The sequence below is a fragment of the Nematocida displodere genome (genome assembly GCF_001642395.1).
Source record: "Nematocida displodere strain JUm2807 chromosome Unknown 7, whole genome shotgun sequence".
Taxonomy (NCBI): domain Eukaryota; kingdom Fungi; phylum Microsporidia; genus Nematocida; species Nematocida displodere.
In genome coordinates this window covers 41,466-54,574 of record NW_027138153.1, presented here as the reverse complement: position 1 = coordinate 54,574, position 13,109 = coordinate 41,466, and the positions used below count along the sequence as shown (strand labels likewise).

The following is a 13,109-nucleotide window of genomic DNA, read 5'->3' as shown; positions in this document are numbered from 1 at the left end:
ACAACAACCCGAACCCGAACCCGAACACTTACTCTATTAATCCACGGGACCTATTTTCTTTCTCTTTCTGCTTCTTCTTGATTTTTGATAGTACATGCTCTACTCCTTTTTCTTGGGCAGTGTCAATGGCTTCAACTAACTTTCTTTTCTTGCTGGACAGATAATAAGGTGTTTTTCCTTGTTTTACGAGTTCTATTTCAAGGTCTCTCCTTTCTTTTTCTTTCATTTTGAGCTTGAGAAACCTTTCTCTTGCAGTGATGCGCGACTTGATGCTTTTGACGTTTTCTCCTTTAGCTACCAGTGCGTCAACATGGTCTTTTTCTCTGGAGTAGAGAAATTGGTAGTTCTCTGTGTGTTTTAATGGGTTAAACTTTTCAGGGTTGAATCGGGGGTCGAGAATCGCAGGCTCCTCTTTTCTTTTTCTCTCCCATTTGCTGGATACTTCGACTGGAACTGTGCTCTTTCCTCGGGCCATAGTACGAATAAAAATTTTAAGCTGTTTTTTACTGAAACACTGATCTTGGCCTAGTTGGCTGTTTTGTTCATTGTCTAGATTATAGACGATATTTCGCGAGACATATAGGCATAGTATCTTGGGTTAGTGTATAGGATGTAAACATATTGTGCGTTAAGGACAGCTGTGATTATGACTGCGCATATTAGAAACACCATCATCAGAAAAGGTATAATATTCTGTTTGATTGTGGCAAATAAAGAGCCCTGGGTTTGCAGTCTGTAGGCTCTAATTATATCTGATAGATATGAACATGCACTGATTATCACCAGGAACGAATGTACCGCCAAAAACCTTTTTAGAGGAAGCACTGATAGTCCCGAACACAGAAGCCGAGTAAAACTAGAAGTCCCGAAATAAACCCCGAGCACAGTTCCTAACCAAAATAGCGGAGCAACATCAGGAAACCACAATAGTTTGAACTGCATAGTTAGTTTGGTGAAGACACAATAGTGATGCCAATATAGCCACCCCCTCCCACAATAGGCCAGCAGTGCTAGACCTGTATGTACGGTGTATTTGAAGCCAAAATCTGCAATCATGTCTATGTTTAACTCACTAAAATTGGCAATGGTGTTTAAATGGGCTATTGCCATTGACATTGGGTAGGAGACGACTATAATGTAGAGGATGGAATAGACTAGAGTTCTATAAAACAAAGAGCTCGGGCCAGGTATAGTAGCGATGTGCACATTGTATTGCCGGATTTGAATAGGTTCATTGAATCTTAAGATCTCTGCATGTATGTTCCTAGTGTTGATGTTACCAAGTTTTTCGGGGTATGTATCTAGGAGTTGGAGCTTTGTCGCTAGAGGCGATTGGATTAGGTCTGGGTAGAGAGGAAATGTGGTGCATATGGTGTTTATATTGTTGATATAGGGACTGGTTTGGTGTGTCTCCATCTTTAGAGATACGATTTTCATTGAAGCAAACCAAGATAGTATGTGTTGATACTTGGTCCAATAGTCAATTATTAATGGGTCGGTCAAGGCCTGGATGTTTCGGTTTGGGGCTTGTGCTAGAAGATCCAGCTCCGTGGCGAGGGTGGAAATTTCCTGTTCGAGTCTCTGAATAATTAGTTGGGCTGTTGCCAAAGGCACGTTTGGCTGGTGGCTGTTGAGAGTTTTCGCCCTAATCTCGGCTAATGTGCTAGCTACTTTATCTATTGCCAAGTGAGTCATCGGCTGATCGGGATACTGTTCTTTAATGGTGCTGATAATCTGTTCGGAATGAAGGATAGTGGTTTTCCCTAGAAGATTGATTTCATCGACAAACTCACTAACCGCCAATTGGGTTTTTTTCCTGACTATGCCGTTGATTACCTCATTCGTTACTACATCAAGCATCCTAAGTAATTTAGTAAAATTTTTCAAATAGTAATTTATTTATGCTCGGATGTGAAAAATTTAAAAAACTGTCCGAACTAACCTGGACACAAAATCAGAATCTTGCAAATCGACAGACTTTTATTTCAACGTCAAAACACCAAACCAACCCCACGAGCTGTTCGGGTTAGTGTTCGGTAGAATGGTATGCTACAAAAGGAGGGTTGTGGTAGCTATAATAAGGCAGTGAATAAAAACCATCTTAACGATGGTGAAAAAGCCTCCGACTGAAAAAGAAACCATGTAGCGTTTGGGTGGATAGTAAATAAAAGAGAATATGAGATAAACAAGTCCTCCAACCCCCCTGAGCATGGTCAAAAATATCTTAGACGGGCCACTAACCCTGCAAGCTGCCACAGGCAAACCAATACCAAGTAGCGGTAGATGGAGTAGTAGCAAATGGAGCAGAAGCAGTTTGTAGTACGAAAACCTCTTTGAACAGTGGGCTACAAGATGGCTGTATGTTTTGACCATTAGACTAAATAGTAGTAGGTAGGAGAAGAATATGGTTAGATAGCTAACTAGGACACCTAGGTCACAATCAGAGCGGCTAATCTGCTGGATGGTGTTCCCCAAACCTGGTGTAAGGAGGGGGAGGAACATAAACCCGAACAGTCCCATACAAACAGTCAGATTATTCCAAACAACATCGCTGGCACTAAGATCACAGGATTTGTGTATTTGACACAATTTCTCCAAATAGTTCTGATAGGCTGGTAAAACCGTTTCTTGGTCAAGGCCTGTTACAACCGGCTCACTAGGCAGGCTGGCTAGCATTGTCTGGATAGATGCTTTCTGCTCCGTGACCAGGTCTCTAACTGCGATAAGCTGCACTAGAAACTTTGAATAGTCGCGGTTGATGTTGACAGCATGCTCTAATTTTAAGGTTGCATGCTTAACAATCAGAGCCCCCATCAGGATCACTTTGTAGGAGTTGGTGGCTAGGTTCAGAGGAAGGTCCTCATCTGCCAACAAGTCAGCCCCCGCCACGCTGGGCGCCTTAAAGAAGAGCTTGTTAATGTGTTTCTCAATATCTAAACAGATTTCTTGGTGGTCCATGTGGTAGATAATTGAAGAATACTTGGTCATTGTGACAAGCTCGTCTGTGATCTGGTTTAGATACACAAGATGCTCATTGGGCTCTTGGCCAGTGGCTTCGTCCTTGCAGTACTTCTCCACCAGAACTGCTAGCAACGGTTTGCAAATGCTTTGACCATCTGACCCAATCTTGTTTGCGCAAGGAACTAGCATCTCTGAAAAGTCATCTTCAACCTGAACCATTATTTTCTCTCTTTGGGACTTTATCCATAAACCGTTATCCATTTTTTAAATTACCCCGAACTCTGCATTAATATACCCAAACTAGCCAATGGCGCCCAGACCCAGCCCCCGAACTAAAGATCTATGTTTATTTGGACAATCATTTAGGCAGACTCTAAACCTGAACACAGTCACACGCGAAGGTATGTGCCAACTCCTGGTGTCAAAAAAGAGCTGTAGGACGGATGATCTTCCGCCCGGAGCTCGCCTGAAGCAAGAAGACCCCCGGTGCTGTATACCCCCGGAGATGTCAGTGTCGGAAAAAATGAGAGAATTAGCGCATCCAAGTTGTGCAGCTTTTCGGAAATGTCCATGCTGTAGTCAAGAAGGCCTTTGGGAGAAAAGGTGCCCGAAATCGTTTGGTCTGTTTTGCTCTTTAGGCCCTCAATGATCGTTTTAAACTGCTCCTGGTGCGTTTCTATCCCGGGGACTGCCAAGGCTATGTCTGTTCCCAGCCTGCTCTGAAGGGCAACCAGTGTTTTGGAAAGGTCGTCCGTTATTTCCTGGAGCCTGTGGTTGTACTTGCTGTCCAGCACAGAAATGTTTTCTGAGACTCGGCGGAAGTTGCTCTGAAGCATTTCCACCTTTACACCCATTTCCTCCCAGTGCGCCTCTATCCGTGGAAGCGCAGGCTTCGGATTAAGCCACACTTCAAACCTGTTTGAACGCCCCGCTGTTTTGGGAGAATAAGCCTGCGGGCTTAAAAGCTTTCTGTGGTACTGCGCAATGTCTGGGAACTCTTTGGCAAGGCCCTCTCGCTCGGCGGGAGAGTCTCTCAACCCCTTGATAACCCCGTCCACGGTCCCTGAGGCGGTTTCAAACAAGTCACTGGCAGCATTCTTGATGTTCTCGTACCCGTCGTGAAGTATGGCCCGGGGCCTTTGGGTGGCCGCTCTGGCTAGCTCTGAGGCGGCTGATTTGGCAGTAACAACTCCTTTTTTAACCAGGTCCCCGAGTAACGCGGCAGATCTTACGGTGTTGTCGTACCTGTCTAGAACATCCTGGGCTACCGAAGAAGTGTACGCCCGGGTGAGCTTTGCCTGGCGGACAAGGTTTTTGCGGGCGTTTTTAACGCCTTTTTTAACAAAAGCTTCTATGTTGTCTTTTTTAGTCTTTAGGGCCTTAAACTTACCCGAAAAGGCGTCATAGAGCGTATCCTCGCCTACATGCTTGAGATGCTCGTTTAAGTGGTCAATTTGTTTGTGAATAGCCTGTCTTGTCTCTTTAGCTCCCAGCCCCCTCCCAGGGATGCAGCTTTCTTCCAGCAAGTCTGGTTGAAGACCATCTCTTCCCCCGGTATATGACAATAATTCTTTTTGGATTTGATTGAACTTTTTTATTTCCCTTTGCCGGTTGTTATAGTCCTCTTCCTCCAACTCCATTCGGTAGTTGTTTTCCTCCTCTTGATCCTCATCGGCTGAGTACGCGTGTACAAAAACGGTAGGATAGATGGAGTATTCTCCAAGATTCATAACACTGGAAAAGAATCCTTTGATTGTGCTCAATGTGAGAATCAAGATATTATCGACCTTTTTTTTTTGCGCATCGCAGGTTTCTTCCTTTATATGCACCGGAATGATTGGGTTGGAAGCTGAAGCTACTGCTGCTGGTGGGTGGGCTACAAACCCGTGCGAGTAGGTGTCATTGACTTCGCTGCCAATATACCTAGGGTTGCCTCCGTGTTTGCACGCAGCTAGTGCAGCGAATACTCCCATGATCAGGACTGTTTTCTTCATGGCTGATCCTTTCTTGCCACTATTTATAGAAGTTTGTGGATGATACAGTCAGAGATGCGTTTCACATTCTGAAAAGAGAACCTGTATTGGAGCTTGCATCGAACACTTGAGGAAATCTCTAACAAGGAAAGAACACCCGCCAATTAGCAAAAAAACCTTGAACAGCGCAAAAACGGCTGTTCAGAACGGCCTGTATACAGAAGACTCTCCTTTTTTGCCGAGGATGAAACCCGGACGAGTGCAGCCAGAGTCTTGAAAGTTATTGGATGGTCGGTGTTAACTGTGAAAGAGGCATGCACTTCCCCAGGCACTCCCAAATACACAAGAAAGTCGGCGCCATACTTTATCCCAGAAGTAACATTGACTCCTGGCGAAGAAAGAAGCTGTCGGCAGTCTTGGTTTCTTTTACTCTCCTCCATGGTAAATTTTTATTTAAGCTGGTCTCTTTAAGCTGTGTGCTCGGTTATTGGTCAATCACTAAAGCCTCAATTTCATCAAGAATCACCTGGGGCGAAAAAAGATGCTGATACCCCGCAAGGCTGATAAAAACAACTATAAATAGCAGACAGGTATTCTAAAGTACAATGAGGAGCACATACACTATTCTACTATCAATCGCAGCATTCACCGCAGTCGCACTAGCATCAGGATGTGGATCTGCCATGGGCCGAGGAGGTAGCTGTGGACCAAGACAGAACCAGCAATGCGGATCACGAAGACAGCAAGAATGCGGACAAAACCAGAACCAGAACCAGCAGGAGTGCTTCCAGAACCAGAATCAGAACCAGCAGGAGTGCTTCCAGAACCAGAGACAGCAACAGTGTGGCCAGAACCAGCAATGCCGGTACTGATTGCTGATTGAACTCTGAAAAACCAACCCAAGGCCAATCGCATCGATGGATTGGCAATGCCTAATACTTAGGCTTGCATAGAAGTATACCGGTGTACAGCGTGTAAATAAAGTATGGTGGGTGTGCGTGTTATGGTTGGGAGAGTTAGACGTCGAATGTTGTAAGACTGTCAATGGTGTATGGCTGGAGTTGTTTGATGATGATTTTGGCAATGGGTAGTCTTTCTTTGTAGAAGACTGCCTGGTCTATAAAGGATTGCAGGCCTGGTAGATTTAGAGTGTTGCTTCTAATAGTAACATACCCTACGTCACTGAACCGCGTAGCCACCCACTCTACAATCTGGGTGACAACTTCTTTGGTGGTCTCCTGTGGTGCATCTGGCTGTGATACGTAGATGTGGGTCACATAGGGGTTCCGGGTGCCTAGGTCTTCGGGGTTGGGGTGGCTGCACAGCTCCTCATAGGTTTCCAGGACCAGAGATAGATACGGGCTGTTCAGGCAGAAGCCTTTATGCATCGTAAGCTTGGTGTAGATGTCAAACCCAATTTGGATGTTTCTGGCTTGGCTCTCTATGTTGCGGGCTAAAGATGCGGGGACTTCTACCTTGCTGGAGAGGTTAAACAGGTAGATCTTATGGGCTACCCCCGTGTTGTTTAGCACCCGGCAGCCAAGGCTTTCTAGGTTTGGTAGATCCATAACCAGCAACGTTTTGATGGGGCCTGCAATGCCTAGGGAGTCTAGACACTCCAGCGACTTGATGTTGGCAGAGTACATCAGATTTAGAGCTAGTTTCCTGTTTGGGCAGAGAAGTTGGACACTTTCTCCAAACCAGCTGATAAAAGAAGAAGATGTTTCATAGAAGGTTATCGCTCCGGGTGTCTGGCGGCGGATCCTAGGCGTGGCTGGGGCTGGAGCAAACTCGATGTCAAAATTTCTCAGCTCCAGGTGCTTTATATAGCAGTGTCTAAAGGCTTCAAGAACTCTGGCAAGTTTGTTAGCTAGTTCGGTGGTTTCGGTGGGTGTGCTCGGGGCAGAGCCTCCATAGATGTGTAGGCTGGAAACATACATCGGAAACGGTACTGTTTTTGGAAGGTCGTTTAAGGATATCTCTTTTAAATGGATGTGGAAGCTATTTTTCTCGGTGTAAACGGTGGAATCGTCTATCCACGCGCTATATCTTAACCTGCCCCCACAGGCCTGGTTAAATGCAATTATTTCTTCTCTGCTCTTGGTGTATTCATCAACTTTGGTTGATTTGGTGGAGGTTAGAGATATGAGCACAACTACCAGAGCCACTGCCAAAATAAAGATTGCTGGATATAGAAACAGCCTGTGGGCTTTTATAAGAGCCAGGTATGGTAGTTGTTTGAATGTGTCTTTGAACGTCTCCCACCAACCCATGATTTATGCTTTCCCGAAATACTAATTTATATAACAGACAGTTGGCTAGTGTGTGATTGGTGCGTTAAAAACCACCCCGCATCCTTTCTGCTGTACCACCACCCAGCATCTTCGTCACAAATAAACTAACCCGAACACGAAGTAGGTTTCAGTGTGTGTTCGGTATGTGTTCGATGTGTGTTCGGTATGTGTTCGGTATGTGTTCGGTATGTGTTCGATGTGTGTTCGATGTGTGTTCGGTGTGTGTTCGGTGTGTACAGTAGTGAGGATGCGGGTACGTGGCCTTGGGTTAATTCGGGTTAGTGGTGATAGCCAGCACACTGCCCCCGAGGCCGCACTAATAAGTAGACCGATATGACTTAGAATTAAGGACTGGGTACTATTTTAGCGCCTAGATACATCGGGAAGTCTAATTGAAGCGCAGGACTATCCCTAAAACATTGATCTGGCTGTTCCTGGTTTAAATAAACCCGAAGCCTATTAGGGTGGATCGGTGCTGTTCTAATCTTTCTGGGAGAAATAGAGTTGCAACCTTAATTTGCCAATAACTTTGCTTTTTACTCGCTTGCCAATAGGGTTAGCTCTTTGCCCTCAAATGTTAAAGAAAAATCTAAAACATCGTATGCAGTATTTTTCTCAGCCAACTACCCAAAGACCTAAAAGACGGAGCCAAAAGGCTCCAAACAACCCGAACACAAACCCAAGCTCTACCAGCACCAGACCAATACTGGTGAGAAAACAGAGTGAATTAGAGACTGATTCCCTGGAGCAGACAGAGCCGGAGTGGGTAACGCAGTACAATAAGCGGTGCACCATCCTCACCAAAGAAGAGGCTGGGCACCAGCCTGCGCCAACGCCTGAAACCCAGCCCGGCGTCTTGAAACTCAACCCGCCTAAGTTCTGCCCCTCCAAAGAGCTACGTGCACAGCTTACGCAGAAAAAAGATCGGTGGCTAGCATACAAGACCCTTAGAAAACTACCCAGCGCCCAACCCCAAACCATCCAGTGCGCCTGGAAAGAGTGGAATGACATTGTGGTTGTTACAAAAGCAGCTATTGCGGCAGAGAAGGCGCTGGCCCGGGAAAAGTACCGAGCCACCAAAAAATACGCACAATCACTTGCCCGAGTTGTCGCAAATGAGCAGCACACGTCCCTAGTTGCTGCAGAGGCAGCAGAGTGCATGGACCACCCAAATGAAAAATCCGAATAAGGGATCAATATGTTTTAGCCTACCAGCCAATCAATGCCCCAGTGATTATCTAATGTATCCACCAACCACACACAAACACAAGCCACCAGATTGGCCAACCCGATCACCTGGGGCGAAAAAAGATGCTGATACCCCGCAAGGCTGATAAAAACAACTATAAATAGCAGATGGAATTATAAAGTACAATGAGAAGCACATACACTATTTTACTATCAATCATAGCATTCACCGCAGTCGCACTAGTTTCAGCAGCACCAAACCACAACAGGGGTGCCAGAAAAGACAATGCACACGTTCAAAAACGAGGACACAGCCAAAAGAACAACAACAACCTAGACTGTCCTTCAGGTGACTGCTCTGGAGCAAAACAAAACAGGGAATGCTGTTCGGGTGACTGCTGCCCACCAAAAGATAGGGAGTGCTGCTCCGCGGATTGCTGCCCACAGAAAGATAGGGAGTGTTGCTCTGGCGACTGCTGCCCACCAAACCGTTAACTTTTGAAAAAAAGCAGCCTGTAGTTAGAAAACTGCCCGAACAAAACCCGTGTCTTAGAAATAAAGTATAGGTCTTTGATTTAGTTAAATTTGCAAACTAACCCGAACACAGGCCAAGCAGAAGTCACCAGAACCTTGTCAACCCCGTAATAAACCGGGTGTACCTGAACCCAGTTATGCGAATCAGATCTAAGAGCAGCTGTTCTTTGACCCCAAGGCCGCATGCTAGCTGGATAAAAATACCCGTAGAAAGCTTTATGTGCAAGTTGGGAGTAATTGCGGTTCCAAAGGACTCCACTGGAAACTCCAGAGGATTCAGAACGATCTGGTCAGAGGGCTGGGTTTCAATTTGGAAGAGGTAGCTGTTAAGTTGTTTGTATCCAGTGAAAGAGGTTTCTCGGGAGAAAAAGTCCTGAATTGTCCTTATGTTGGTGGTTGGTGAAACGTGTTCCTGGATTTTAACGGAATTGTCTATCATGGTTAAGTGGCACCCGAACAGGTAGTAGTAGTAGAGATACACCCCCACGAGGTGCTCGGGAAAGATCAGCTTGTTGACAACCTCCTCAATCTGTATGAGAGAAAGAGAGTCTTTGAAGTTAACAAAACCCGAAGCTAGTTTCTCTGTTTTGGTGAGCCCAAAGTATACACAGACGGCATCAAGAACGTTGTCGCTAAGGTTTCCATAAATGCCACACATTAGCTCTTTGCGGGTTGGGAGAAAGTGTTGAAGATCGCGTAGCCCCTTGTCTAGCTTGTTTACCACCCTCACAGACCAACTAAGCGGTTTTCGGGTGATGGTGGATAGTTTGTGTGTTTTTGCAACAATGAATTTAGCAAGCTTCGCATCACTTAACAGTTTTCGGGTAAAATCAAAATAGAGAAAGACGTTCCCTTTTGTCTCTTCATAGTCCCGTTTGATCAGGTACACCAAGAAAAACATCATACTGGTATATTGCCGGATTCGGTCCGCTTTTTTCTGCATGTCCTGTTCTAGGATGGTGTAAAGTATGGGGAGATAGGTAGAGGCGACCGAGTACGGGATCCCAAATAGCTTAATGGCTTCCTGGAATAGGTCTATCCCAACCAGTAGGTGGAGCTCAGTAGAAGAGAGGGCTTTTAAGCCTGTTGTGCTTATAACACGCTTTTTCTTAAGAGCCCTTCCACCAGGGGCGCCGGTGAATTCTGACAGCTCGTCAACTGCATGGAGAGAGTGGCCGTCCGGGCAGATGTACATGTTGTCAATCTTTTTAGTTGGCTTACCACATGACGAGCATCGAGCCATTCCTCAGAAAAGTATTTTTTTATTGCTTGTCATGAAGGTGGTTCTCACCAGCACTGGGCATTTCCTGAACAAGAAGAAATGCACAGTCTTTAGCGTTGACTTCTGGCCAAAGAACAAACTGTTTGTTGTGAGCGGAGGACAGGACGGAGTAATCCATATATGGAAAATAGAGACCAAAGAAAGCATTGAGGTGGGAAAGGTTTCAAAACATGCAGGGGCAGTCCTTTGTGTTAGGTTCACCGACGAAGGAGACCTACTGGCTTCGGCGTCAGATGGTGGGCAGGTAATTATCTGGGGAGTTGAAGAAAAAGAAGGTGTTCTGCACATTTACCACAAGAAAAAGATGGCAGACCATCGCTCAGACGTTTCAAGCGTTTCCTGGTCACCAAAGTACTTGGCCACGGGCGGATACGATGGTAGCGTCATTGTTTATGACCGAAAAACCCTAACAGTCATCAAGCGCCTGGAAAGACATGAAAAAGGGTGCAAAGGGCTTTCATTCAGCCCGGGCGGGGTCTTTTTGTCAACGTACGGCGACGAGGGAGAGCTTTTTCTTTACAGCAAAGACCTTGTCAAAGTAGCAAGCACCAAGAAGCCATTCCGAGGGGTCCACACCGAGTCTTTCTTTGGCAGAATGTCCTGGAGCCCGGATGGTAGGTACATTGGATGTGGGCTGGCATTTGTTGATAGAAGAGACGCAGTTTCGGTGCTTTCGTCCAGTCTTATCAGAGATTACACCCTCGTTGGGCATGTGGCACCAGCAGAGGTGGTAGCATTCAACCCAAGAGTTTGGAAGAAGAAAGAAACCATGGGATACATCGTTGCTACCGGATCCCAGGACAGAAGCATTGCGATTTGGAGCTCAGGAGCATCAAAACCGCTGATCCTCCTGAAAGAAGTGGCCGAGCAGCCTATTATGGACATGCGGTGGTCAAGCGACGGGATTTCCCTGATTGCCTGTGCCTACGACGGGTCCATTCTTGAAATAGTCTTCTCCCCGAACGAGCTGGGGGTGGGCAGTGTTCCGGAAATAGATCAGGGGCAGAATCTGGCCTACAGCAAAGAGTTCATCCATCTCCCAGTTGAAGAAACAGAGCTTCCAGGAGCGGAGGGGGCGTCTACTCAGGAGCCTGTCGCTATCTCCACAGCCAGCACAGCACCTAAGCCGAAAATAGTTCCTCGGTTGATTGCGCCACTTGCGCTATCCGATAGTAAAGAGTATGCAAGAGGCCCGCGGGTGGTTCTTTACGTTCCACGGCCGGAGACAGATGCAGGTCTGCCAGAAGAGAAGTGTCCAGCTGTTTTAGAGGTGGTGCATAACAGTAGCATGTACAGAATCACAGTTTCGCGAAGTATTTCTCTTTTGACCATTACCAAGGGGGGGGCCGAGTGGTTCACCTCCACGGGGCTTAAAACCAAGACTTTTGCAGCAAGTGGGGCCATATTGGTGGTTGTCAGTGAGACCTACACCGGGGGATCCAAGAGTTTTGAAAGCGTATGGGTCTACAACATTGAAAAGTGTGTTCAGGTACTTCCAGTGATGCCGTTTGCAAAAGTTGTGGCAGTTGATACCCAGGAGGAAAAAGTTTTAATCATCCTCCCAGGTAAGTTCAAGGTTTTAGACCTGAGCGGAAGTGCAAGCATAGAGGACGTTCTTGTAAACGGACCAGCAGTTGTTAATGTGTCACTTGACAGAAGGTACTTCTTGCTTGCCCTCTATGCAGATGGAACCACGCAATACTACGACCCGAAAATAAGAACGTGGTTTATTCTGGAGCTAAACGGGCCATCAGTGTTTTCCGATACTTTCACAGAGATAGAAGATAGTGGGGATAGCACCCTTGAGTTTTTGGAAAATAGGTTCTTAGTAAGCATGAGCCACGAGAACTGGCCCGCGGTTGAAGACTCGCTCTTAAAGATTGTGGCAGCCTCAGCCAATGCGCTGGAGTGCAGTCCCGGGCTAGTTAACCGGGTAGATGGGATCATTGAGGCGTTCCTTCACAGGGCAGGTGCTGGGGGAGCCGAGTTTGTCAGAATGGCTCTGTGGAAGGCTGGAGACTCAGAAAGTCTTCAAAAGTTTGTTCACTACAAAATCAAAGACCTTGAGCGAAGGTACCGCCCCTACCAGTAAAAGCATATGTTATAGTTATAGTTGCTCGCTTATTTTTAAATGCCTGGCTCAGGTTCTAAGGGGCAGGCCTGGGCAGGGCTAGTCAGTGGAAAATATAACATAGGGCCTGGGGGGTGTAGAAAAGTCAAAGAAGTTGGAGGCTTTTCCCTGGTTGTTGTAGTATGTGGTGGTGGCTAGGTCGGTGGTGGCGTATAGTTTGGTGTTTAGTAACCACGTGTGGAACGCTATGATACACGAATACACGAGCATAATAAAGGCACAGTAAGCTGCCATGTGAATAGCCAGCATTATCTCGTTGTGTAACCCGCTCCACAGCATACGAAACGGCTTGGATATCTTAAGACGCGCAAACCACGACCTCTTAGTAATTTTCTTGGTGGTTTGGCGTCTGTAGAGAAAGCTAGAATCACCTGCAGAGGTGATGCTCTGGGACATGTTTGTCTTCTTTGAGGCATTGGCCTCCAGCCAGGAGTTGGCTCGGCTAATAGGGCTCGAGGCCATAGACATACTCCGGATCTTGATTATAAGGGCAGCCAGGAGATAAACGAAGACAACAGCACCTGAAATGTAGAAGATCTTCTGAATCCTCGGGAGTAAGTTCAGGCACTCAAAGAAAGAGAAGCGGTTGTCGAATATAAATATTGAACCCGTATGTGTAAAACCATCACCATTCGACATTCTGAAAATATTTTTTAGAATATTTCCTTATATTGCAGTATTTCGGGTTCGAATAGAAAATATTTCTATATTAGGTCATTTCCAACCGAAACCACTCTATATCCAGT

At 46.1% G+C, this 13,109-nt stretch overlaps 9 protein-coding genes across 9 annotated transcripts; 2 read left to right on the top strand and 7 right to left on the bottom strand.

The window, feature by feature from the left end:
* Positions 1-28: 28 nt before the first annotated feature.
* NEDG_01718 (ribosomal RNA-processing protein 36) lies at positions 29-475 on the bottom strand (the record flags this gene model as incomplete). The annotated part of the gene is made up of 1 exon (XM_067689136.1): positions 29-475. The coding sequence occupies one exon, from the start codon at positions 473-475 to the stop codon at positions 29-31; it is 447 nt and encodes a 148-aa protein (XP_067544610.1).
* A 74-nt stretch (positions 476-549) lies between these two features.
* NEDG_01717 (uncharacterized protein) lies at positions 550-1,860 on the bottom strand (the record flags this gene model as incomplete). Its single annotated transcript, XM_067689135.1, has 1 exon — positions 550-1,860. One exon carries the CDS (start codon positions 1,858-1,860, stop codon positions 550-552), a length of 1,311 nt encoding a protein of 436 aa, XP_067544609.1.
* Positions 1,861-2,049: 189 nt separating this feature from the next.
* NEDG_01716 (uncharacterized protein) lies at positions 2,050-3,222 on the bottom strand (the record flags this gene model as incomplete). Its single annotated transcript, XM_067689134.1, has 1 exon — positions 2,050-3,222. The coding sequence occupies one exon, from the start codon at positions 3,220-3,222 to the stop codon at positions 2,050-2,052; it is 1,173 nt and encodes a 390-aa protein (XP_067544608.1).
* Positions 3,223-3,350: 128 nt separating this feature from the next.
* Positions 3,351-4,955, bottom strand: NEDG_01715 (uncharacterized protein; the record flags this gene model as incomplete). Its single annotated transcript, XM_067689133.1, has 1 exon — positions 3,351-4,955. The coding sequence occupies one exon, from the start codon at positions 4,953-4,955 to the stop codon at positions 3,351-3,353; it is 1,605 nt and encodes a 534-aa protein (XP_067544607.1).
* A 995-nt stretch (positions 4,956-5,950) lies between these two features.
* Positions 5,951-7,207, bottom strand: NEDG_01714 (uncharacterized protein; the record flags this gene model as incomplete). The annotated part of the gene is made up of 1 exon (XM_067689132.1): positions 5,951-7,207. One exon carries the CDS (start codon positions 7,205-7,207, stop codon positions 5,951-5,953), a length of 1,257 nt encoding a protein of 418 aa, XP_067544606.1.
* Positions 7,208-7,829: 622 nt separating this feature from the next.
* On the top strand, positions 7,830-8,417 carry NEDG_01713 (uncharacterized protein; the record flags this gene model as incomplete). The annotated part of the gene is made up of 1 exon (XM_067689131.1): positions 7,830-8,417. The coding sequence occupies one exon, from the start codon at positions 7,830-7,832 to the stop codon at positions 8,415-8,417; it is 588 nt and encodes a 195-aa protein (XP_067544605.1).
* A 618-nt stretch (positions 8,418-9,035) lies between these two features.
* NEDG_01712 (uncharacterized protein) lies at positions 9,036-10,193 on the bottom strand (the record flags this gene model as incomplete). Its single annotated transcript, XM_067689130.1, has 1 exon — positions 9,036-10,193. The coding sequence occupies one exon, from the start codon at positions 10,191-10,193 to the stop codon at positions 9,036-9,038; it is 1,158 nt and encodes a 385-aa protein (XP_067544604.1).
* A 31-nt stretch (positions 10,194-10,224) lies between these two features.
* Positions 10,225-12,324, top strand: NEDG_01711 (protein HIRA/HIR1; the record flags this gene model as incomplete). Its single annotated transcript, XM_067689129.1, has 1 exon — positions 10,225-12,324. The coding sequence occupies one exon, from the start codon at positions 10,225-10,227 to the stop codon at positions 12,322-12,324; it is 2,100 nt and encodes a 699-aa protein (XP_067544603.1).
* Positions 12,325-12,402: 78 nt separating this feature from the next.
* Positions 12,403-13,002, bottom strand: NEDG_01710 (uncharacterized protein; the record flags this gene model as incomplete). Its single annotated transcript, XM_067689128.1, has 1 exon — positions 12,403-13,002. One exon carries the CDS (start codon positions 13,000-13,002, stop codon positions 12,403-12,405), a length of 600 nt encoding a protein of 199 aa, XP_067544602.1.
* Positions 13,003-13,109: the final 107 nt, after the last annotated feature.